A 26,987-nucleotide genomic window follows, 5' to 3' on the forward strand; every position below is an offset into this window, starting at 1 on the left:
CTATATGCTAGCAATGAACTTTCCAAAAAAGACATTAAGAAAACAAATTCATTGCAATAACATCAAAAAGAATAAAATACTAAGGAGTAAAATTAACCAAGGCGGTAAAAGACCTGTATGAAGAAAACTATAAAACTATGGAAGAAATTGAAGAAGACACAAATCAATAGAAAGTTATCCTATGTTAATGGATTGGAAGAATTAATCTTGTTAAAATGTCACAGCTGCCCAAAGTGATCTACAGATTCAATGCATTCTACATAAAAATTCTGATGGCATTTTTCACAGATAGAAAAACAACTCTAAAGTCAGTATGGAACCACACAAAACCTGAAATAGCTAAAGCAATGTTGAGCCCAAAGAACAAAGCTGGAGGCATCATACTTCCTAACTTCAAACTGTATTACAAAGCTATAGTTATCAAAACAATATGGTACCAGCATAAGAAAATAGACACATAGACATTAGAACAGAATAGAGAGCCCAGAAATAGAACCACACATGTAAAAGGTCAACTTGCCTTTGAAAGGGCACCAGGAATGCACAGTGGGGAAATGATAGACTCTTCAATAAATGGTGTTGGTGAAAATGGATATCCACATGCAAAAGGATGAAATTGGACTCTTGTATTACATCACACACAAAAATCAACACAAAATGGATTAAACATTTAAAAATAAGACCTGAGTCTGTAACACGCCTAGAGGAAAACATAGGGAAAAAGCTCTTTGGTGTTGGTCTTGAGAATGGTTTCTGGGATTTGACACCAATAGTGCAGGCAACAAAAGCAAAAATAAACTATTGGGACTACATCAAAAACAAAGTGTCCCTGTAACAAAAGAAAAAATAAAAATGAAAAAGTGACCTACTGAGAAAATATTTTCAAATCCTATCTGAAGAGGGAAAAAGTGGACATACTGATCAAAAGGGACAAATTTTCAGTTATAAATTAAGTTTTGGGTACCTAATACATAGCACGGTGACTATAGTTAGTAATACGGTATTGTATACTTGAAACTGCCAAGACAGTAGATCTCAAATTCTCTCACCAGAAAAAGAAAGGTAACTATGTGAGGTGATGGATGTTTCAGTTAGCTTAATTATGGTGATCATTTCACAGTGTATACATATTTCAAAACATGTTATACACCTAAAATATATACAATTTTTAGTAATCAAACCTCAATAAAGCTGAAAAAACCAATAAAAAAAGTAAACTGACAGTTTTTTGAGGGGAGATGATTTTCACATTGTAAAAATAGTTTAGTAATCATTATACACAGGTTTATGATGGACAAATTTTAAAACAAAAATATGGTTCTTAAATATTTTCACAACCTCAAGGTGGATTATTCCATCAGAATCTAATGAAAAAGTTTTGACTTTTCATGTGAGGGAGACTTTTTATATGTTGGGAATGAAACTTTAGAAAAATATATTTTTTATTAGAACTTTAAGTTTCAATTAAAATGAGATTTTTCTACCATTGATTTTTCTTCCTTAAATAATTAAAAATTTGTTTTACTGATAAAAGGAAATGAAAATCATTTCAGTTTGTGGCATAGGTATACTGTCACTGTATTTTTGGCCACAGGGCATGTAGGATCTCAGTTCCCTGACCAGGGATTGAACCCATGGCCCCTGCAGTGGAAACGTGGAGTCTTAACCACTGGGCCTCCAGGGAAGTCCTGTATTTTTGAATTTAAGAAACATAATACATGTTAAGTGTATACACAGGCGCTGAAGTCGATTTTAAGGAAAATAAAGACACAGTCCTCCCTCTTGGGGTATTTAAATTTTAGTTGGTGAAACTAAATTTACATACCTGAGATCAGTAAACAGTAAAAGGCAGTATGTGATCAGGTATCAAAAGTTCTATAAGAATTTAACAGAATAAAAGTAACTCTGAAGTGTGATTAGTTATTGTAAAGGAAGAAGTGGATATTTAAGACAGGCTTGTTAAAAATATAGAATTTGGTTTGGTGGAAAGGTACAAGATGCAAAGACAGGCTCATCTTTCCATCTTCTGCTCATCCAGAACTGTCAAACTATTTGTAGTTTCTCAAGTGTTCTGTGCTCTTTGATAATTCTATACTTCTGTAGTGTTTTTTGTTTGTTTTTGGAATTCCCTTACTTGTTTGTCAGCCTGACAGTTTCCTATTGTTCAAGACTCAGTTCAGATATCACCTCCTCTGTGATGTCTTCCCAGAACTTTCCTGGGTAGAGTTAGGTGCTTTCTTTTCTTTTCTCCAAGTTTGTAATCATAGTCCTTCTTTCTCTTTCTCTCTTTCTCTCTGCCCTCACCCCACCCCGTGTGTGTGTGTGTGTGTGTGTGTGTGTGTATGTAGTTAGAGTTATCACATTGCACTATTATCTACTTGTCTGTCTCTTTCACAAGCTTGTGAGCTTTATGAACATGAGGGTTTTGCCATATTTATCTCCAAATCATAGTGCCTGGTGTAATGGTTTTGCACATTAGCCTGATCATTGGATGAATAAATGGATGCTTGGATAAAAAGGAAGAATTAACCTGGAGTGTATTCATGAGTACTGGGGAAGCTTGTCCAGAGGGAATGTGGATGGTAATAATACTTAGCCCTATTCTTACCAATAGAGCTTGCAATTTATCAGTATTTGGAGGTAAGATTGAATAGGCAAAGTAGGACTTGTTGGCAGTGGAAGTTTTAAGAAATAATAGAGTTATAGTTAATAAAATTTCTGAAATTGGTTTTTAACACGCCCATTTTTCAAACACACTGTGCTTTTGTATCTTGTAGTGCTTCCACTTCTCATTCAGAGAATTCAGTGCATACAAAATCAGCTTCTGTTGTATCATCGGATTCCATATCAACTTCTGCAGAGAACTTTTCTCCTGATTTGAGGGTACGTATACTGTTTCTAAGTTCTAGTGAAGTATTTTCTGTTAGCTGTTTGTGGCCACACTATCAATATAACCTTTAACTAATTAAGAAGGAGACGCTGATGGAAGTCTCAAAGATCTGAGTCTTTATGTAATATCCCAGAACAGGCCATTCTTATTTATTTGTAAAAGAAAAATGTGTAATTCATCTCTGGGTTTGATATCTTTAAGATAATTAATGAATTTTGTTGTGATATAAAAGATTTTCATGAATACTGCCATAATGCTTTACTCCCAATAATATCTAATATTTTTTGAGTACTTACCATGTGCCAAGTATGGTAAGTACTAAGTGCTCTAATGAAATATCTCTTGTAATACTTTTAGCAATTCTGTGAGGTAGAACTTATTATTACTACCATTCTACAGATGACAGTAACTCAGAGAGAGATTAAATAACATGTCCAGGGTCTCATAGCTAATAAATTTGTCAGTATTACAGCTCATGTAGTCCAGTTCTGGAGCTAAGTCAATTAAATACTGTTCTCTAGTTGCTACATACCTCATTATAGTATGTAGGTATTCCTCTATTTATTAAAGGTCTTGTTGCTACGAAATTAACCATATCAGTGATATCCTATAGCACTTTGTGCATTTTTGGATTCATCTGCTTTTCTACTGCTGCTTGTGTATGAATGATGGGGAAAATGAATTTCATATGTAGTGATAACATTTAAACCTTACCTCAAAATCTTTTTATTCTGGTCAAATGACTGCCTTCTCAGTGGTTATACTTTCACAATTTTAACTAAAACGTTGTTTTCATTAATGAAGTAATTTGCAGTTGAGAATATATCTTTTTCATGTATTTCATTTTCAAAACCAGAATCCAACAGATGTAAGAAGACAGTTTAGAAGTGTGTGTAAAGGCTTCTGCATATTTGCCATTATCTCTTGTGAAATGTCATAAAATACTAAATTGGGTATAGAAGGACTTTAAACATTGCTACAAATGATAAACAATTATCTTTATAATCTGAATATATGTTGTGCTGGTTAAAAAGGCCTCATAATATCATTAGCTGTTATCTTGAAGCACAGCATACATTTAGGGCAGAGTTTATCATTAATAATAGTGGATATAAGTCCACTGTTGCCTTTCATTAATTTATTACTATTTAAAAATACATATTTGATATATGTATCTAACCCTGGTTTAGTCATTAGATTAATAAAAATACATTAAAGGCCTCTAGGCCTCTTGATAATTATGAAATTTTTTGGCCTACTTCTGGTCAGATTTTATTAAAATCTTAAAAACATCATTAAGATTTAAAATCATCGTTTTTAACTTCTGATAAAGAACTCATATTAGGAATGGGAGAAATGTCGCTTTTATTTCTAGCCTGTGCTTATATTATTAATATTATATTTTACCTACTGTTTCTTGCCTAAAATATGTTAAACCATGTGTGTATTCTTGTGAGGGTTAGCTTAGTTAAACTACTTAACTAGGCACTGGTGTGAATTGCAGTACATTGTAGGATGCTGAAAGGAGGCCTCCACTGTCAGCTTCTCTGTGTGCAGACCCCCTTTATTTCCTCAGGATGTCATGTATACCATAATAAGAGGGACTGGCTTACATTGGGACAAAGTAAGGGTCATAATGTTAATCTGCAGATTAAATATTATAATTTATTTCTTATTTTTATTAGATAAAATTTTAATTTTAGAACAGGTTTAGATTTACAGAAAAATTGCAAAGATACTACAGAGTTCCCAGATACTTGACATCCAGTTTCCCCTATTATTAATATCTTACATTAGTATGGTATGTTTGTCAAAATTAATGAACCAGTGTTGATGCATTATTATTAACTAAAATCAATGACTTATTCACATATCCTTAGTTTTTACCTAATGTCCTTCTTTTTGTTCCATGGTCCATCCAGGATACCACACTGCATTTAGTAGTCATGTCTCCTTAGGCACGGCACCTCTTGGCAGTGACAGATTTTCAGACTTTCTTTGTTTTTCATGAACCTGTTAGTTTTGAAGAGCACTGGTCAGATACTTTGTAGAATGTGTGATGTTTTACCCATTATTAGACTGGGATTATGTCTTTTGGGGAAGAAGACCACAGAGGTGAAGAGCCATTTTCATCATATCGTATCAAAGGTACATACTATCAACATGATTTGTCACTGTTGGTGTTAACATTAATCACTTGGTTGAGGTAGTGTTAGGTTCTTTCACTATAAAATACTCTTTTTTCCCCTTCTTATCCTTATACTGTACTCTTTGAAAGGAAGTAACTATGCACAGTCCATGCTTAAGGAGCCCAGACTCTACCTTGTTAGAGTGGAACACCTTTTATTTCTTTTGCATGAGAGATTTGTCTCTTCTCCCTCATTTATTGATTTATGCAATCATTTATTTATATCAGTATAGACTCATGGATATTTATTTTATATATTACAGTCCAGTACTACTTTGTTGCTCAAATCGTTCCAGCTCCAGATTGGGATTTCTTTCAGTCAGATCTTGTGTCCCTTTGACATACTCCCATCATTATGGTGTTTTGCTATTGCTGTTGATTTTCTTGTTTGTTGTTTGTTTATTAGCTCTTCCTTACTTTCTGTCACTGCAAGATACTCCAAGCTCATCTTGATACTTCCTTCCCCAGTCCTAGAATCATCATCCATTTCTCAGGGAGCCAGGTTTCTTTTATTGGAGAATGGTATTAGAAACCAAGATCTGGGCACTACGTGCTCCCTCCCTTCCTTCCTTCCTCTCTCCCTCCCCCACTTCCTCCCAAAAGGTAACAAAGTACTTTTATCCTCCTTCTGAAGCAAAAGGTCATTTGCATACATCCTATTTGGAGATAATGAATCTGGTGATCATATATGTAAGTTTGTCTGGAGTAGTCTTATTTTATGCTGTTGTCCCTTCAGGTTTTATATTAGACACAAAAATGTCCTGAATTATTGACTCTCTTAGCACTAGGATACTAAGGGAATCTGTTAAATTTATACATCAGGTCCATGACTTCAGGAATTGTCCCCATTAGTGCCTTGTCAGTTCAGCATCTTTCTCAACTTTGTGGGGCCCTCAGATAATTTTTAATAGACAAATGAAGAGACAATTGTTAAATGTTAAATTAAGGAGAAGATGGTTTTGGGCAACCAAAGGTTAACCGTGCTTTCTACGGTAAAGTTCCTGAAAGGACAGAGAAAAAAGGAAACTAATATGCTTAGGCTGACTGTTTTCCTGTTTCCTCATTTAAAAAGATATCCTTGATTATTAGATATAATCTCTACTTGAATCACAGTCTTTTTTTCAGTTGTGGAAGGGAAATGAATGAATAACATTTAATATCATTTAAAAAATGCAGCCTGATTTCAAATGTATGTGTAGGGTGGAGGAAAAACATACTTCTAATAATTGAAAAAAATATAGTGTGCTACCTGGATAAATATTTATACACGCCTTATCTCATTTAACTTTCACAACAATCCTGTGAGACAGATATCACTACCCCGTTTGACAAAGAGTAACCTGATATTCAGAAGAGCTGAATTAAATCATGTGCTTAAAGGCACACAGCTAGGTGTTGCCCTTTCATTGATATTTGGTCTCAGATTGGTCATATTCCTGTACAGCACATTATCCAGAGAGACTATTCTCCCATGATTTTGTTGCTAAGTTTTTTCAAATGTGAAGTGTGATTTTCTTAATTAAAAGGAATAACTTTAACACATTTTTGAGGTAGAAATAGCAGTTTTCAATATTCCTTAATAAGTGAGAATTGCTTTTCTAATTAATCATAAAAGATGGTTTTTCTAATATCTGATCTGTCCCCCTTCTCAATTTTGTTAGTTGATGATGTTTCGCTTTTATTATGCATACCTTTAGTGGCTATAAAATGGTAGTGTTCTAGTAAATTATAGGTGCAACGAACTGCAGACAGCTATGTTGTTCTTTGACCATGGTTTAGCTCTATTTATGAGATGAGGGGCTTGGTATGGTAGTTTGAACATCATCATTCACAGATGATTTGAAGTTGGTTAACCTCTAGGCTTTGAGTTCTCCACATAGCCTCACTGTTTATCTCTGCCCTGAGCCTCAACATTTTAGAAGCTCTGTTAGTAACAACTTTTAAATAGAAGTGTGAAGAACATAATGCATTGAAAAGCTAATCCTGCTTCATTAAAAATATTAAGTCAAATGGTATAGGTTTTCTGCTGCAGGCACCATGAAGTGACACTTCCCTGAAAGGATAGTGTTGTGGAGTAACAGCTGTGAAAGCTTCTGTTATGAATTTCTTAGTCAAGCAAGATTCTTTGCTCCTACATCAGTAAAGCAGAATGGAAAATCAGTGGGGGTAGTGGACTATTCTAGATATCTTGAACTTGTATTTACTCAGGTGGAATTCTATTTGTGGTACTTTTTCACCCTGTGAGCCTTGTTTATTGTGGAAAAAGTCATATACAGATTTAATCCAGTAGATGTATTTCTAAAAAGTTGAGCACAAACTAAGGCTTGATAAATTGAATCCTCAGTAACATTAGTGTTTTCTCTTTGCTTCATTTGTTCTTCACTTGGTAGTGCAGCTTATTTAATTTCATTTAAAAAACTTAAAATTCTTTCATGTAGAATTTTTAATAAATTATTTTAAAATAAATTAGCAATTTTAAAAATCAGACTTTCTTTAATAAGAACACATTTTTAAAGTTTGACAGTGGAATTAAGAACCTAGGGGACTTGTGTTTGGTTGATTTATTTGCTCACTGAAGACTAAAATCCCATGAAATACAGGATTTTAAAATTCAAATGCACAACTCCATTTATAAATAGTATAAATTTTAATTAGTATAGTATTTATACTATTTAATAGTATAAATAGTAATTAGTATAGCATTGGTCTTTAAGCGAAGTATGTTCCTTAAATGGTGGTGATTAAAAGATAAGTTAAAAGTCAGGCTACACAGTATCCTCTTTCCTTTGTTGATGCCTGTGATATGGCACTTATACGGATGTTTGTCTACAATTCAAACTCAAATATTAAAATGAAATTGTATTCTGTGTTTTTTATCTCTATTTTAGAAGGCCTATTTGATCTCAGAATATATATATATATTTATATAGTTTATGTATACATAAATATATATGAGATAAAAGTTAACAATATTTTGGGTTTTGTTCTTAACCATCTGCCCTTGAAATATTTAATGGGCTTAAATCAAGCAAGTGTGATTATCCTTTCAAAATTTGTGTTACATTGTTCATATTTCTTTATGAACCAAAGGTCAGAGATAATTGGATTATTTCTTATCTAGAGTGTGTACATGAATGTAATATTGACATATTCTGTAAATATGCAAATCTAGTTGGAATGAGTTAAGTCTCAGAGCAGATGTTAGGTAAACAGAGAACAGTGTCTATTATACATAATTATTTCAATAGCCAGAGCAAAAACTGATTGAAGTTAGCACTTATTATGATTAATACCACCACTGCTCATACCAACATCAACTCTTGAGAGCCTAGGAATTGAAAAGAACATCTTAGCGAAATAAAGGATACCCACCAAAACTCTATAGTAAGCCTCATACTTAATGGGAAGATGTTAGAAGCATTTCCTTTAAACTTAGAAACATGATGATGATTTCTGTCACCACTTTTATTCAACATTATGCTAGAAGTCCTAACCAGTAAAATAGGAAAAGAATAAATAATATAAGAAATGAAAGGAAGAAACAAAATTTTATTATTTATAAATGACTGTATATACAGAAGACTTAAGAAAAATCTATATGTACAGTGGAAAAAGAGGTAAGCAAATCCATGATTATTGTATGATAGGTACTATGACAAAGGTATACCTTGGGAGCAGAAAGGGCAGAACATTCTAAAGCAGTTTACATTATAAGCAAATAAAGTACTACTACATTTAAACATACTTAAAGAAAAAACTTGGAGGGCATTTACAAAAACAAGAATTTAAAGAAAAATAAACGTTCTGGAAAGAAAAAGAGAATATACTATAAGATATATACAGATAAGATATATCTGTTACCCTGTCTTGTATCCTTAGAACTCCATATTTCGAATGTGGAAGGTACCCAGGAAAAGTGTTTTGACTAATCAGTTGAAGAGAATGAGAAATACGAAGTTACTTTCTCTTTTAACAGAATGTCATATCTTTTGAAAAATGCTCATTTCCCCTTTACTTTCCATTGTTAACAGTCACCTAGTTATTATGTCTGATAGGCTTGTCTTTGTCTAATGCAGCTAATGCACTACCATAAGGCTAGTCTTCCTCCGACATCACTTTCATATGTGATACCCTGTTTAAAAATTCTTCAAGGGGATCCCCTTTTCTTACAGTAGTGAGTGCAGACTTCTAAGCCTTGTGTTCAGGGTTCTGTGTGTTTGATCCCATTACAACTATCACACTGTATCTCTAACTGTCCCCAAGTGTAATCCCACCCCGATAGATAGGGATTCTTCTTTTAGTCCCTTAACGCAATATGTGCTCATTCTCACTTCCATTCATGATCACTTGCTCACACATCTGGAATGTACTTCTGCTCTTCAGGGAAGCAAATCATGGTCAGCCCGTTTATCATAGACTCAGTCCCATCTCTGACCCTTCTAGCTCATTATGATCTTTATTTTTCTGATGGGAGATATTTAAATAAAAATCAGAGAGAGAACAATGTTGAAAAAACTTTGAAGAAGTTATATGAGGAAAATTTGGAAGAGAGACAGTCACTAATTCAGTTCCTTCATCACACTTGAAAATGTTCACAGTTATCTCATTTCCATGCTTAATAGAGAAATGACTTGAGACCACACCCTCATGATTTCCATTTTACTGAAACTTTTCTCAACAAAATTACCTGACTCATATTTGTAAAATTTCATATCTTTTATAATAACCTTGAGAGTTTTTTAAATTATAAAAGTAATACAGTGTACCATTTTGTGGGAAATAGAAATAGGATTAAGGAAAAAATAAAAATCACCAGTGCCTCTACTACTGTCACCATTACTCAGAGTATTTGGTACACAAAAAAATCTTCCTTAAAAGTTTTACATAGAACTTTTACAGTTATAAGATTGGGTATCAGAGTAAAAGCTCTTCAACTCTACTTACCACAAGTTCATGATGTCAGCAGTTGGCTAAGCTATAGTAAGTAGGGTCTTAGATGCTATACTGTTGAATAGTCTACAGCATGTTTATTGGGTTTGTAATTATTTTGATGTGATTTGCAGATTATATTGCAGATATTATTAACCCCTTTAAGGCTTAAAAGAATAAAAGCTCTGAATTAACTCTGTTAAGAGTTTTTGTAAAAAGAGCCAAATAATTATAATAGAAACATATATAGAGATTATTAATAAATTAGAATGTATGGAAAAACTGATAAACATAAAAGTATATTTAATATAGTCACGATGCAACAGGAATAATAGTGGCTATATTCAGTTGATAGTAAGGAGATAAGGAAAAGTGTTTGTGCCTAAAGTATATTTAATTAGGTAGAACACTTATTAACATGATCCTGATACTGGAGTAGAGAATGTTTCACACTTCAAAGCTAAGCATAGTAAAAGTGCTGCTTATATAACTTCTTTTACAAGACAAAGAGGGTTCCACATAATTATCTTTATATATGCAGAAAAGGCATTTAATATAAAGAGTATTTGACCAAATTTTACCTGTTTCAGGTTTTTAGAACTTTTAATTAGAGGGGAATAGGTAAATACTTATTAAGCATTGTGCCGAATATTAAAACATTAGAAGTAGTTCCATTAAAGAACAAGACAAGGTACCTACTATCATGCCTGTGTTATTTAGCATTCTTTATAAGTACTGTCTGATGCAATTAGATTAGAGAAATATAGTCTGCCCCCTGAATCCACAGGTTCCTTATCAGCAGATTCAACTAACTGTGGATTGAAAATACTTGGGGAAAAATATTCCAGAATTTTCAAAAAACAGAACTTGAATTTGCCACTCAGCAGCAACTATTTACATAGCACTTACATTTTATTAGTTTTTTTTCAGTAATCTAGTATTGATTTAAAGTATGTGGGAGAATGTGCGTAAGTTATATGCAAATACTACACCATTTATAAAAGGGCCTTGAGAATCCTTAGATTTTGGTATCCAGTGGGGGTCCTGGAACCAGTCCCTTGTGGATACCAAGGGACGACTGTACATGAGAGGCATATTACTGAAAAGGAGCATTCTTTTTATCTGGAAGTTAAGAAAGTCAAATGAAAATTATAGAAACAAAAGACGAATCAGGTGACTGGTTACAGAAAGAAGCTTGGAAGTCATCTGTCCTAACAAACAAGTAAAAAGCCAAAAAGTTGAAATTTAACTCTTCTTAAATCCATCAGAGAATTGAGATCACAGGACAAATGGCTGTCTCCGAAATTAGAGAGACAGGCAGAGCAGAAACCCATCAGCAGAAACTGTCTCTGGAACCAGTAAGGGGCAGGACAACTTAAACTGTAATTGATGAATTGATGGCGGATCAGTGTGGACAAGTCTGAGAGTTAAATACTCAAGGGAGGTCCCAGTCTTAGGGGGGGGCCTTCATAGTTTTGTGAGTTTTACCTATAGGAGCCCTACCAGGTTCTCACAGTGAAGACTGAGAAAAATCTCTTTTGCTTCTGGCAGAGGGAGGGGAAAAGCAGCTATTTTGAAAATGTCCAGAACATTCTGTTCTTCTTAACAAGGCCTGCCCTCAAAAGAAACTATTTTACTAGCCCAGCCTACTGGCTTTGTGAGAGCCTAACTGACCTGGGGGAAGGGAAATAGCCAATTCCAGCCTCCTCTAACCTTCCCCATGGGAGAAGAGAAATACAGACTTCAGCACCCTCTAGCCAACCTGTCCTATCTGGGGGTGGGATGGGTGGGGGGACAAAGAAGCACTTGTAAACATCACACTGCAGGGACACAAGCCCATTAAAAGACAGAGGACTATGGGATTCAGTCATAGGACTATAGAACATTTCCCCTCCCACCTCCTCACCTCACTATGACATCATTAGGGACCTGTTTATCTCAGCTCTTTTTACCTGGTGCATCATGTCCAACTTTCAGCAAAACATTACAAGGCATACTAAAAGCCAAAATTGATATGTGAGGATCAACAGCTTTCTATTATAAAAATACTTATAAATATCAGGAAGGGAAAGGTCCTATTTATAATAACAATTAAAAATATAAAATATCCAGGAATAAACTTAAGATATAGGAAGAAACTATATGAAGAAGCTTTAAAACTCTGCTGGGTAATATAAAAGAATACTTAAATAAATGGAAAGTCTTACCTTGTTTTTTGATAGAAAGGCTCAATATTGTTCAGATTTTAATTCTTGCTTATTCTGTAAATAATATGGTTAAGACTTGACAAGCTGATTCTCAAATTTGTAATGACAAAAGTCTGGAAACAATAGGAAGGTTTTTTGCTTAGGGGGATGGTTAGATAAATTATGTGTTTACAATTGAATACTATGTAGTATTTGGAAAGAAGAAATGGATTTTCATGTGTGGATATGAAAATATGTTCAAGATAGGTTAAAAAATTCAGGACAGAAGAGTGTGTTTAAGTTTCCATTTGCTGGGAATTGTTGGGGGAGGGCTAGAAGAAGCTGCGGATACATAAACATGGGTATTAATTAGAGGCAGGTAGAATGAAAACAAGGAGATATGTTTGGAGGCTGTTTGTACAATTCCAAGTAAAAATTGATAAAGGGCATGCACTAGGGTAATGACAATGCAGAGTAAAGGACAAGTTTGAAAAAATATTTATGTGGACATAATGTGTTTAAGCTGCCTGAGTATTGCAGAATGGGGGAGAGAGGAGTCAAAGATGATGATTCCAGGTTTCAAACCTGGTGACAATTTATGGGTTCACTTCTTTTCTATCAGACTGCCCCTCCTTTGTGTACTTGCTGTTCCTCTCTCTTCAGCTAATAAACAAGGTGACCCTATTATGTCCTTTATCCCTTGCTCACCCCCAAACTCCCTACTCCTGTCTTCCTTATGCTCTTTCTTTCCCATAACTTCAGCTATCATCACTTTATGGATGACTCCCATATCTTTACCTCTGGTTGTGATTTCTTTCTCAGCCTCTGATCCATCATATCACTTGCTTGCTGTACAGTTACAGTAGGATGTTATTATGTCATGGTCATAGTCTTAGTTCAGTCATACATCTGTTCAAGTTCAGCTGCTGTTGTGAGGTATATGTCACCTTGGAAAAGTTGCTTAACTTCTCTAAGGGTCAATTACCCCATTTAGAAATGGGAATAAAAACACTACTTCTCTTTCAAGGTATTATGAGCAGTAAATGAATAATGATCTTCTAAAAGTAGTGCATTGGGCTTCCCTGGTGGCGCAGTGGTTGAGAATCCGCCTGCCGATGTAGGAGACACGGGTTCGTGCCCTGGTCCGGGAAGATCCCACATGCCGCGGAGCAACTAAGCCCGTGAGCCATGGCCGCAGCGCCTGCGCGTCCAGAGCCTGTGCTCCGCAACGGGAGAGGCCACAACAGTGAGAGGCCCGCATACCGCATAAAAATTAAAAAAAAAATAAAAAATAAAAAAAAAATAAAAGTAGTGCATTAACCAGGTCAGGTCATGATGATATCTTCTGTGTATGAGGTAAAATGAAAGTAATGAGATAATATTTTATCTACCTACCTATCTACTTCTGTTTGTTTTTGGCAGAAATTGATATAAGCCATCCTTTACTGGGAAGAAGTGTTCTTTATCACAGGATTATATCATTTCTAACTTTTTGGTTTTAAAAGTCTCCTTTCTTTTATGAAATGATATTGATCATAGATAGTTTTTTAAAAAAAATTTTAAAATAAATTTATTTTTGGCTGCGTTGGGTCTTCGTTGGTGCGCGGGCTTTTTCTAGTTGCGGTGCGCGGGCTTCTCGTTGTGGTAGCTTCTCTTGTTGCGGAGCACGGGCTCTAGGTGCACAGGCTTCAGTAGTTGTGGCACATGGGCTCAGTATTTGTGGCACGCAGGCTCTAGAGCGCAGGCTCAGTAGTTGTGGTGCATGGGCTTAGTTGCTCTGCGGTATGTGGGATCTTCCCGGACCAGGGCTCGAACCCGTGTCCCCTGCATTGGCAGGCGGATTCTTAACCACTGTGCCACCAGGGAAGTCCCAGTGGTAGTTGTTTTTGTGGTTATTTTAATGTTCTAAGTTATTTTTTAAAAAAAGTTGCAGCCCTATGTTATTCCCCTCCTCAACCTCCACAGTTTCTCCTATTTACATCCTATTTACATATTAGTGTGGTGCATTTGTTATAATTGAAGAACCAATATTGACACATAATAATATTAATTAAAATCCATAGTTTACATTAGGGTTCAGTCTTAGTGTGGTACATTCTATGGGTTTTGACAAATGTATAATGACATGTTTCCACCATTACTATATCATACAAAGTAGTTTAACTACCCTAAAAGCACTCTTAACTCCACCTATTTATCCCTTCCCCTTCTCCCTGAACCCCTGCCTACCACTGATCTTTTTACTGTCTCCATAGTTTTGCTTTTCCAGAATATCATATAGTTGGAATCATCTAATACATAGCCGGATTGGCTTCTTTTACTTAGCATTATGCCTTTGAGAGTCCTCCATATCTTTCTGTGGCTTGATAGCTCATTTCTTTTTATCACTAAATAATATTCCATTGTATTGATGTACCAGTTTGTATATCCATTCAGTCACTGAAGGACTTTTCTATTGCTTCCAAGTTTTGGCAGTTATGAACACCTTGCATTTTAAGATTTAAACTTGAAAATTTTTCTTGATATTAGGTATGTTCATTCCTAGGGCTGTAACAGAATATACAAACTGGGTGGCTTAAAACAACAAAAATTTATTCTCTCACAGTTCTGGAGTATGTAATAAGAAATATATATATATATATATATATATATATATATATATATAAAATATATATTGGTCTTCATCCTTAAATCTTGGTCAGAGCTCCTAAAACTTTTGTCATTTTCTAAGTGATAAGAGCCATAGGAGCATCTTTTGTTATAATATTTAGTTTCTGTCTCTGGTTCCAGAGTGATAAAAGTAAAAGCATCTTTTGTTACTCATAACACACCCCTTTGGATCACACCTGAGTTTATACTAATGAATGACTTTTGGAAAGCCCCTAAGGATGGGGCCTGGTTGTCAGGAGAATCCACCTTTGATTAGGTTTGAAACTTTCAGCCCCCTCCCATCTCTGGGGAGGGGAGAGGGGCTGGAGGTTTAGTTAATTACTAATGGCCAGTAATTCAATCAGTCATGTCTAAGTAATGAAGCCTCCATAACGATACCCTTACTGAAGGGATTTAGAGAGCTTCCAGACTGGTGAACACTTTGAGGTTCTGGGAGAGTAATATGCCCAGACAGGGCATGGACATTCCACACAGCCTCATACCCCATTCCTTGCCCTATGTAGGTCTTCCATCTGGTTGTTTCTGAGTTCTGTCCTTCATAATAAACTGGCGAATGTAGATAAGGTGTTTCCCTGAGTTTTGTGAACCATTTTAGCAAATTATTGAACCCAAGGAGGGGTTGTGGGAACCCCTGATTTATGAATGATTGGTCAGAAGTACAGTTGGCAACCTGGGACTTGAGGTTAGTGCTTGAAGTAGGGGGCAGTCTTGTGGGACTAAGCCCTTACAATGTGAAGTCTGCACTAACTATGGGTGATAGTGTAGTAACTGAGTTATAGGGCACCCCGTTGGTATCCGCTGAGAATTGGAGAATTACTTAGTGTGGAAAAAACCACACATCTGGTGTCAGAAGTGTTGAGAGTAGAGGATAGAAAGACAGTGATTTTTCTTTCTTTCTCATAATCTAAAATCAAGGTGTTGAGAGGGTTGGTTACTTCTGAGGGTTCACAGGAAGAATCTGTTTGATACCTCTTTTCTTGCTGCTGGGGAGGACCAATGATCCTTGGTGTTCCTTGTCTTGTAGATCCATCACTCCAATCTCTACCTCCATCTTCATATGGCATTATCCCGGTATCTCTATGTCTTCTAGGGATGTCTTCTTATATGGACAACAGTCATACATTGGATTAGGAGTCCACTCTATCCCATATATCCTCATTTAACTAATTACATCTGCATTGACCGTTTCCAAATAAGGTCATGTTCCAAGGTGCTGTCAGTTAGTACCTCAACCTATGTTTATTGAGGGGCACAGTTCAACCCATAGCATGAAGTGATGCTTTCCAGACTGTTCCTCTGTAGATACTCGCCCTTTTTTGTTGTTGTTCATTGATGGTGATGTAATATTATCCATATCTTACTAACTGTGGTTTCAGCTGAAAACCAGTGTCCTTGGCAGTGTTATAAAAAGAACGGGCTTCCTTGTGCTTGAATTTGGATGTACTTTCAAATATGTAACCAGTAAGATCCATCCCAGATGCCAGTCTGTGCCTCTTCAGATTTTGGTTTGTATGATTCATTTGCGTACTTTGTGGTTTGTCAGTGAAGTATAAAAATAGAATAAAGTGAAATTGATGTAAAATAATTTTCTTTAATAGAATTATCCAATGAAGAGTAAGTTCATTATTTTTTTATTCACAGTTCTAGTACATAAAGAAGCTGTGAGATAGTATATAACTTCTACAGACTCATTTTTCCCTTTCAGGTGATTATAATTTAGTGTTTTGCAGATTTCAGAAAAATTCTTTCCTGTCTTTCTGTCATCTGACATTCCATGTGAAAACTGACCCATAAACTTGCCAACTTCCAGATCATCATTATAGACAAGGTTTCTGAATTTCCTTTATAGTAATTTCCTGATCAGAGAGAAGGAGAGAAAGGGAGGTAGGTTAGAGTCGCATGGAAAGTTACTGAGCACTTCGAAAATAGTTTGATAAAGAGGGCATGGAAGAAAATGGGGGGGGAAAAACATGGTTGGGAGAGAGCAAAACTGAATTATGTTTTAGGAATAAAAAATTATACATTTCAATCTGTGTGTTTTTATCCACCAGTAAGATTTTAATGTGATCAATACACTTTTCTTGAGAGTTAAGAAAAGGATTAAATATTGTATTAAGTGCTGGTAAAGAGCAGATCTTATATAATCTTATCTATTGGTATAGCCAGAGCTCTTGAGGCAGGCCAGCATCTAATGCATCTGATAGGAAACAGAACAGATAGCCACTTAGTAACATGACTTTGGCCCAGTATGAGAAAGTGTTTTATATATTCCAGAGGGTTTCTTCTGGGGGGAATTTCTCTCTTCCTCTCATATCTGAGGGTTATATAACTTTTTCTCTGCTGAAGACAGTCCGTGTGAATGCTGACAAACCTAATGAATCAGTCTGGCTTTGCTGTCTTAGTTTCTCTACTCTCATTTTAGAAAGATAGGACCCTGGTGTTTTTGAATTGACCTCTTGTTTTGACGTTAACTCCTTTCTTTGTTTAATCTGCATTTCTTTTTTCATTACTGACATATCTGAAATGCAATTCTCTTCAAGTAAAATGCCTCCTGTATTACTCAATAATTGCTCATATTTTTTATTATAAACCTAGGGTCAAATTTGATCACTTCTTCCAACAAGCTATTTCATATGCATCTTTATTTCTCCTACCACAGACTAATCCAGGATTTAGATATTTCTGTCCTAGATTATTATCCTTTCATCTTTATCATATACAGTTTTGTGCACCTTTATGACCATGCCATTTACCTTTATCAGAGACTTGTAGTGGTTTTCCTTAACATGACTGGTCAAGTTTAAAATCCTTACTCTCCCCACTCCCCACATATTTTATTATAATCATTTCCAAACACACTATTGAGTTGTATCAATTCTCTATATATTCAATATTAACCCCTTATCAAATATATGATTTGCAAATATTTTCTCCTGTTTGGTAGGTTGTCTTTTTTTGTTGTTGATGGGTTCCTTTGTTGTGCAGAAGCTTTTTAGTTTGATATAGTCCCACTTGTTTATTTTTGCTTTTTTTGCCTTTGCTTTTGGTGTCAAATCCAAAAAATCATTGCCAAAGCTTATCCTTTATATTTTCTTCTAGGAATTTTATGCTTTCAGGTCTTACATTCAAGTCTTTAATTCCTTTTGAGTTGATTCTTGTGTATGGTGTAAGATAGGAGTCTATTTTCACTCTTTTGCATTTGGCTGTCCAGTTTTCCCAGCACTATTTGTTCAAGAGACTGTCCTTTCCCCATTGTATATTCTTTGGCAATTTTGTTGTAAATTAATTGACCATTAATTATTTCTATCTCTGTTTATTTCTCATTTTGATCATGTATTGTTTTCCAGATTTGTTAAATTGTCTCTTTATTTTCTTGTAGGTCATTGAGTTTCCTCAAATGGCTATTTTGAATTCTTTACTGGGTAAATCACAGATCTCTGTGTCTTTGCCTTCAGTTACTGGGGGATAATTATGATCTTTTGGTAATGTCACAGTTCCTTAATTCTTCATGTTCCTTGTAGTTTTACATTGCTGTTTTGGCATTTGAAGTAAGTTGCTTCCTCCAGTCTTTACTAGCTGAGAGATACTTTTTGTTGATCCTACTTGTGTCTGGGCCTTTCTGTGACCTTGTATGGGTACATCAGCTCCACACTTCTTGCTCCCTCTGGTGGCAGAATTGTTAAGCTTGTATGTCTTCTCTAAATCTTACTGTGACCCAGGCTGGCTGTTGGTTAACCTCTCTTTCATTTTCCTGAGGGTGGTGCTACAGCTCAAGATTGTGGTTTCTCCCTTGCCCATAGACCCTGGCTTGTTTTCTGTGTACACTCCCTGTCTACCTGACCTTACTCTCACTGTTGTTGCCCTTGGAATGTGAACAAGGAGCTGGCTGCAGAGTGGGGAGGGTCTGGATGTGGCATTTGGGGAATTGGGAGTTCTGGTGGGTCAGATTAGGGGATCTTTGGATGAAGTTTTTCCAGTGACTCATGGTGGCCTTCCTCCTGGAGTCTAGAATGCAGAGAACCACATCCATGTAATGCCCTCTGGTATTCTTACCTGCCTCTTCCCTGAACTCCTCCCTTCCCCCAATTACAGAGCTCTTGCTTTAATAATACTCTGAGGCTGTGGGACACTTTAGCAGTGTCCCCACAGCTGGGAAAGATGTGTGCTCACTCACTGTTTTCCCTTTTCCCCAGAGGGATTCCAAACCTTTTTCTCCAGGCTCTGCCACCTTGTGGGGAGGGGTGATACTGGCAAAGGTCCTCTTACTCTAATGGGTCCAAACTTGTTTTTGTTGTTGTTGTTCCAACTGGAGTGCTGGAACTTCTTTAGAAACCTGAACTTCCATAAAGCCTTTCTCATCTGTGGGTATTTGCTCAAGTCATTGTTTTCCAGGTACCGCAGTTAAGATGGGTTGGTGTCAGTTCACAGGCTCCTGATGGTTCCACAGCCTGTATCAGGTTCTGTCTGCTTTTTACACGATGCAGTGGTCGGGGAGACTCCTTCTAGGTTCCTTGGCATATGGTGCTGGATTCCATTGCTCGCATGGGGACACTTTTGTTCATGGATAGGTACCAAATTTTAGATGTTAAAGGACAATGAAAATGAAGGATGCCTTATGCTACCATGGACCTAGCATTACTTCTCTTGCTGCTTTCTTTAGCATAGTAGATGCTTGCTATTCTGTAGCTAAGTCTAGAAGTTAGTAGGTCAAGAGTTAGAGAGATATATGGTTACCTTTATGACATGCTGTCTCAAATATTAATCCCTGTGTATTTTAGAGCAGAGGAATAAAGCACCATGTGAATAAGCCATTGTGAGAAGAGACAGTGCAAATTTATGTTGATGCTTCTGTTAAGTGAATAAGTATTTCTTATATTTTAATAGCATCTTGCAAATCCCTTTATGATGCAGCTATCTCATTTCATATCCACAAACCTGTAAGGTGGATATTAATATTACCATAATAATATAAATGATGAAACTAAGACTCAGAGAGGTTAGTATGGTGGCTACTGCCAACAAGTGGGGTTTTTTTTGGTTGGAAGGCAGTTAGGATATAAAAAACTTGTCTTCGCTGGGTACCACAAATTTCTTATATATAAGTTTTAATTTTCATTTCCCTTTTTCACCTTAATTACTGCCTTGGGTAATTTTTTCTTTTTTCAAAAGCAGGACACGTGGGTTACATTTTTGTTGACTTGGCATATCTGAGAATGACTTCCACATTAGAGAGGTCACAGAATTTTCCTTCAAGAATCTGATAACATTTCCTTATTGTCTTCTAGAATATGGTTTTACAGAGAAATTTGAAGGTAGCCTGATTTTGCTTTTGTATGTAAATTCTTTCTCTTTCTAAACATTTTTGTCTATATTTTCACAGTTTGTCTTTTAATTACAGTTCAAAAATTTTTGCTGAGATACACCCATATATGTCTGTTCACTGATTTTTATGTGGAACATGATAAACTATTTCGATCAGCGAACTTAGAAAACCTTTACTCATTTCAAAAACATGTTCTTCAATTACATATTGGATTGTTGCTTCCATCCTGTTTTAATTTTTTCCTTTAGGGTATAGAATTATTTTATTGGTTATCATCTTCTCTCATGACTTTTATGTCGCTTCTTTTCAACAAATTATTAGAGGATTTTTCACGTTTGCCCTGTACATAAATGCTGTCTTCTGAATAATCCATTCAGTTCTTTATTAACTCCAGCACAGATTTTATTTCTGCTGTTACATTTAAATTTTTTTGTAGTAATTCCTTATTTTACACATTTCTCTAATTTCAGTCTCTCCTTTCTATTCCTGTTTCCTAGGGGATAGGCTGGTTTCCTTTTGGGTATGCCATATAGTTTATACATTGTTTCTACTAATACTTATAGGAATATTTTCAGAGAACTGCTCTTTTTTTGAGCTTCAGGCTGATACTATCTTTTTCTTGTCAAACAATCGTTTTTTTTTAGGCCCTATTTCTTTTTCTCTTCTGTTTCATTAAGGATAGATTGGTTCAGAATCAGTGTTTGCCAGTAAACAAAGGGTCTGGATTGCCGTTGGCCCTGCTTTGTGTACTTGTTTGAGTTGCTTTCTGTATCTTGAGCTCTAAAGTGAATTGTTCATGTATAACCTCCAGTGTATGCCTATTATTAAAAGTCTGTCATCTGGTGCAGATTTTCCAAACAAAGCTGTCCATCTTGCTTCTCTTCATTGTCTTGCTCTCTGACATTCTAGTCAAAGAGTATAAGAGAGCCTATGATTTCTCAACATGCACTACTTGCATGCGTTTCCCTGTGTCTTTTCTCACTTTGCAAAGCTTTACTTATGAAGATTGTAATACACCTGTGCCTCTGCCAGAACTGCCTTTCTCTCCACAGCTGTCTACAACACATGTATTTTCTTGGGTTTGCAGCTTCCTTCTGAGTATAGAAATATAGAAAGAGAGGAAATCATGGGGAACAACACTATAGCAACTATAAGAAGGTATACCTGTTCAATAGAGAACTAGTGCCCAGCTTTGGAAGTGACATAATCTTTGTATTTCCAAATCAAGTGGTAGACAGTGGGCAAAGGATAAAGCAGATTCCCTTTATGTGATCTTTCACATGTGTAGCCTTGTTTGGTTTTTTCAGTAAACTGTGTGTTAGTTATTATTCATATCTTTTGATCTAATTGTTTTCATAATTATTAGAAATTCTTACCAGATTCTGGCAATCTTGTTAGTCTAAATTTTTACCATTATTAATTTTACTATTATTATTTCTATAAATAGAAAATACTTATTAAGTATATATTTTGTGTCAACACTGATGTAGATGCTTTAAGTGTATTAACTCATTTAAGTTATAACAGCCCTTTTGTGGCATACTGTAATTATCACCATTTTATAGGTGGAAAAAATGAGGCATAAAGAAGTTGAACACTTGTCTAAGAGTACTTAGCTAACATACAGCACAATCAGGATTTGAAGCCAGGAAGTCTATATATTTGCATAGTGCAAGTTTTTATCCTGTTTTTCTGCATCTTCATGGGCCTGCCCTTTCTCCTTCATTCCCTACTTCTCTCTCTTCCTTTTTTCTTAACTTTCTTTTATGACTGCATGAAAGACTATATCAGGAACTGGCAATGAGATACCATTCAAAAATATGACCTCTTTTGAGTTCTAGAATGTGGAATATTAAAAAAGTATGTATGTGTGTATATATTTTAGTTCTTTAGGTATTGCACTAAGGTGACTTTCTAAAATAAATTTTTAAATTTTCAAAAGTATGAATTTGTTTAGATTGCATATTTATTGAACAGAAGTAATTTGTTCTTTGTAGTTCTTCCTTTATTGATTGGCCTTAGGTGAGCATTGGGCTGTGGCAGTAATGTCTAACGCTTTTGTGTTATCCTCCCTAAGCACCTAACTTAAACTAGGGAATGACTTGACTATCAGTAGGAATTAGATTCATTGGATTAGTGCTGCCAATATGGGTACCACTAGATAGATGGCTGTTGAACTCTGGAAATGCGGCTGGTCTGGTTGAGATGTGCTAGAAGTATAAAACATACTCTGGATTTTGAGGGCTTAGTATGAATAAAAGAATATAAAATATCTCATTAATACTTAAAAATATTTATTACATGTTGAAATGATAATAGTTTTGACTTACTAGATTAAATAAAATGTTATTAAAATCAATTTTGACTTTTTTCTTTTTCTAATGTCACTATAAGACAATTAAAAATTACATATGGGGCTTCCCTGGTGGCGCAGTGGTTGAGAATCCGCCTGCCGATGCAGGGGACACGGGTTCGTGCCCCGGTCTGGGAAGATCCCACATGCCGCGGAGCGGCTGGGCCCGTGAGCCATGGCCGCTGAGCCTGCGCGTCCGGAGCCTGTGCTCCGCAAGGGAGAGGCCACAACAGTGAGGCCCGCATACCACAAAAAAAAAAAAAAAAAAAAAAATTACATATGTGTGTTGTGTTATATTTTTATTGGGAATTCAAAATTGTATAAGGTATGGTACCTCTTCTCTAGGGGTCTAGTACGGAAGAAGACAGACAGGCAATTAGAGTGGTGTAGTAAGTGCCAGATGGGAGCTCACGCATGGCAGACATCTAACTCAGTTTTGATGGCCTGCAGAAGGTGACCTTTAAGGTAGTGGTAATACCTTGTTTTTTCTCCCTTTTACCTTCTTTTGAGGACTCTTAAGTCTACTTTTTGGATGGAAGGAAATAAAAGTCAAAAGCTATTTTTAAAAAATTGAGAATCTTTTTTCTAGTAGTATTTGGTTCTCAGTCTAATGAAACAAATTGAGGTTGAAATAGAAGGCCTGGGTCTGCTCACAGAGACCACTGCTCCGCCCTCCCCCTAGACAGTTTAGGACAACCAAATGCATGGTCGTGCCTCTTGCTAATAAGTGTGGAACACAGATCAGTTTTAAATCTGTTGAGTTCAGAGTGTCTGTGAGACATCTCGATGGAGAGGAACATTAAGCAGTTGGATGTATGGAACTAGAGTGCAAGAAAAATCTCGGCTGACAGTGTAGATTGAAGTTAGGTAATGTCATAGATAAGGTATGAAATCAACAGGAGGTGAGTAAAGTGAGAAATGGACAAACCTTGAAGAAACAGGGAGGGTTGAGAAAAGGGTATATAAAGGTCATTGAAAAAGAATGGCCAGAGAAGGAAGAGTTTAGCCAGGAGAGTGTACTTTCAAGAAGCAGGCAAGTGCAGATAGTATCACGTGTAGCTAGGAGATAGAAATAAAGACTGAGAAATAACCCATTGTCTTTAATACTGAGGAGGTTATTGGGGAGAAAGCAGGTTCCCTGGAAGGGGTTGGGTTAGGTCACAAAGCCAGATTGCAGAAGGTTGAGGAATTAATGGGAGGTAAAGAACTGGTGACAGTGAAGGTTATTGTTTAGCAGTGAAAGAGGTGAAAGGGGAGGCTTTTGGCAGTTAGTGGGATGTATCTAGCATACGACAATTGCGATATTTAGCATACGACAATTGCGATATTTAGCATACGACAATTGCGATATTTAGCATATTACAATTGTGATATTTAGCATATGACAATTGTGATATTTAGCATATTACAATTGTGATATTTAGCATATGACAGTTGTGCGCGTGCGTGTGCGTGCGTGTGTGTAGTCTCTGGGTTGTAAATCCATTAGAACCATGATTCTGTGCCTTTACATTCTTGGAATCCAGTGTAACATCCTTCATAAGGTAACTACTCAATAAATGTTGATCTTGATTTTAATTTATTAAATATCTCTTTTTCAGTAAGATTCTTGATTTGATTTCAGTAAGATTCTTTATCAACATCATTTCCAAATTCTCTAAACATTAAATCTACGTAAGAGTTTGATTTCATCCAAGTCTAAATGCACTAAGGCATTTGAGCGTGGCTTAAGGGAAAGAAAATGGGCTTCCTAGTCCACCAAAACTATAATTCACATCTAGGCTCTGACGCTTTTTAGCTATAGGATCTTGAACAAGTTAATTCTGGCCTCTTTTTCCTCATTTAGGAAATGAGGATGATAATATCTACTCTTATAGGGCTGTTGTAGGAGTCAGTGAGAAAACGTAGTGTTTTGTGTAGTACCTTATACAAAGTAGGCACTCAGTACATGTTTCGTAGAAAACCAGCAACTTCACATGTTACACATGCCAACGTGATAGTCTTTATAATTTGATTTAAAGCAGTATATGTGATATAGTTGAAATTTGAGTAAAAAATTAGCCTTTGAATAACAAAATGTTTCTTTTCTTGCTCTCTCCTCCCCTTTCCAATCCAGGTCCTGAGGGAGTCTAATAAATTAGCAGAAATGGAAGAACCACCCTTACTTCCAGGAGAAAATATTAAAGACATGGGTCTGTAATGGTATTTTTTGTTGAATCTCCTCCTCCTTTGTGACTGTACAGACTATTCAGTACTCTCAATGTACAGAGAACAGGCTGACTGCCTAGACACCTCCTGTTTGGTGGACTCATTACTGCCAGCCTTCCCAGCATCCAGTGTGTTCTGTAAGCTTAAGTCTAGACCTGTTGGTTGTGTTTGGATTTGGACTACTGGGAAACATGCAAGTTGAATGATATTCTGCTGCTTTTCTGGTTTGCTTTACTTTCACTGAAAGTAGGTGACTTATTTTTAAAACTGTTGCTGAATTTCGTGAAAGTAAATTTCATTATTTTGAATTACTGCAGTAAGATAGTGGGTTGCATAGGTAAAAAAAATTGAATTGTCACTTTGTACAAGTAATTTTTCTTAAAGCACATTCTCTCTTTTTGCTTCTTTATTTTTTCCTACTCTGAATAAATTTGTCAATTTTGGATAAATATATTTCATCGCCATTGCAAAGCAAGCCGTTTGCATGTAGGTGCCTTTCTTTGTCCAGCCTAAATAACTAAGCATTAACTTATTGTATGGACTGGAAACTGGAAACACACTTTTAAGCTATTTTTTTGTCCTCATGCTTTTATTTTGTTTCATTTGCGTGGTGATCTACAAAATACCCATAGCTTTTTTTATTTTTAAGATGTTTATTTATTTATTGAAGTATAGTTGACTTACAGTATTAGTTTCAGGTGTACAGCATAGTAATTTGATATTTTTATAGATTATACAACATGCAAAGTTGTTATAAAATATTGACTATATTCCCTGTGCTGCACATTACATCCTTGTAAATTATTTATTTTACAATTGGTAGTTTATACTTCTTAATCCTTTTTACCTGTTTTGCCCCTTTCCCCACCCCTCTACCCTCTAGTGACCACTAGTTTGTTCTCTGTATCTGTGAGTCTGTTTCTGTTTTGTTATATTTGTTCCTTTGTTTTTTTAATTCCATGTATATGTAAATGGTATGGTGTTTGTCTTTCTCTATCTGACTTATTTCATTAAATATAATACCCTCCAAGTCTATTCATGTTCTTGCAGATGGCAAGATTTCATTCTTTTCTAGGTGTTCATTAACAGAGGAATGGATAAAGAAGATGAGGTATATATAGAACTACCATATGACCCAGCAGTTCCACTCCTGGGTATATATCCAAAAAAACACAAACAACCCCCAAAACACTGATTCAGAAAGATACATGTACCCCAATGTTCATAGCAGCATTATTTACAGTTTCCAAGATATGGAAGCAACCTAAGTGTTTGTAAATAGATGAATGGATAAAGAAGCTGGTGTGTGTGTGTGTGTGTGTGTAAAATGGAATATTACTCAGCCATAAAAAGGTGAAATTTTGCCATTTGCAGCAACATGGATGGACTTGGAGGTCATTATGCTAGGTGAAAGAAGTCAAAGAAAGACAAATACTGTATGATATCTCTTATATGTAGAATCTAAAAAGTACAACAGACTAGTGAATATAACAAAAAAGAAGCAGACTCACAGATATAGAGAACAAACTAGTGGTTGCAGGTGGGGAGAGGCAATATAGGGGTAGGTGATTAAGAGGTACAAACTATTAGGTATAAAATAAGCTACCAGGATATATTGTACAGCACAGGGAATATAGCCAGTATTTTAGAACAACTATAATAGAATAAAACCTTTAAAAATTGTGAATCACCGTATGTGCAACTATAGCTTACATAATATGTTACAGAAACTATACTTAAATTTAAAAAAAAGAAAAGAAAAAATTGTATGCTTGCGTTCGTAAGAGAACTCTGCAAAGAAATAACGTAAGATGATTGAAAAAATGTGGTATGTTTATATATTTATATATATACAGTGGAATATTATTCAGTCATTAAAAGAAAATACTCATAGCTTTTGAGAAATAAAGTAATATATAGGAGAATACAGTAGATGGTTTTTCAGTCAAAGTAAACACCACCTTTCATTTGATTATCAATCATAATTTTAAAAAGCACTTAATAAATGCCTAATTTCCCCTGGCCACATGTCATTTCCTTGTGTAAAAATAAGCAAGCCAAAGAGGACCTATTCCCTAAATATTTTGTTATTGCCTGAGGTACATTTAGTTCCTTCACACTTAGCATTTCTCTTTCCTTTCTTTTAACTCTTGATTGAGTACCTTCACATTCCTTTTTCCCCCCCTACTCACCTCAGGTATCCTAAGCTTGTTCTGCTGAGCTACCTGCTAAGTTAGGTG

The 26,987-nt window shown here is 35.6% G+C and overlaps 1 protein-coding gene across 10 annotated transcripts in view; it reads left to right on the forward strand.

Moving 5' to 3' along the window:
- Positions 1–26,987, forward strand: part of MTMR2 (myotubularin related protein 2) — a 107,499-nt gene that overhangs the window by 36,593 nt on the left and 43,919 nt on the right. For 9 of the 10 annotated variants that reach the window (XM_059068228.2, XM_059068234.2, XM_067038255.1 and 6 more), the window contains 2 exons: positions 2,778–2,883; positions 24,656–24,731. In XM_059068228.2, coding sequence (XP_058924211.1) covers positions 2,778–2,883; positions 24,656–24,731 — 182 coding nt within the window. The remainder of the gene's footprint in view (positions 1–2,777; positions 2,884–24,655; positions 24,732–26,987) is intronic. The other variant, XM_067038259.1, reaches the window with a different exon arrangement.

Source organism: Kogia breviceps, chromosome 7 (assembly GCF_026419965.1).
Source record: "Kogia breviceps isolate mKogBre1 chromosome 7, mKogBre1 haplotype 1, whole genome shotgun sequence".
NCBI classification, from domain to species: Eukaryota; Metazoa; Chordata; class Mammalia; order Artiodactyla; family Physeteridae; genus Kogia; species Kogia breviceps.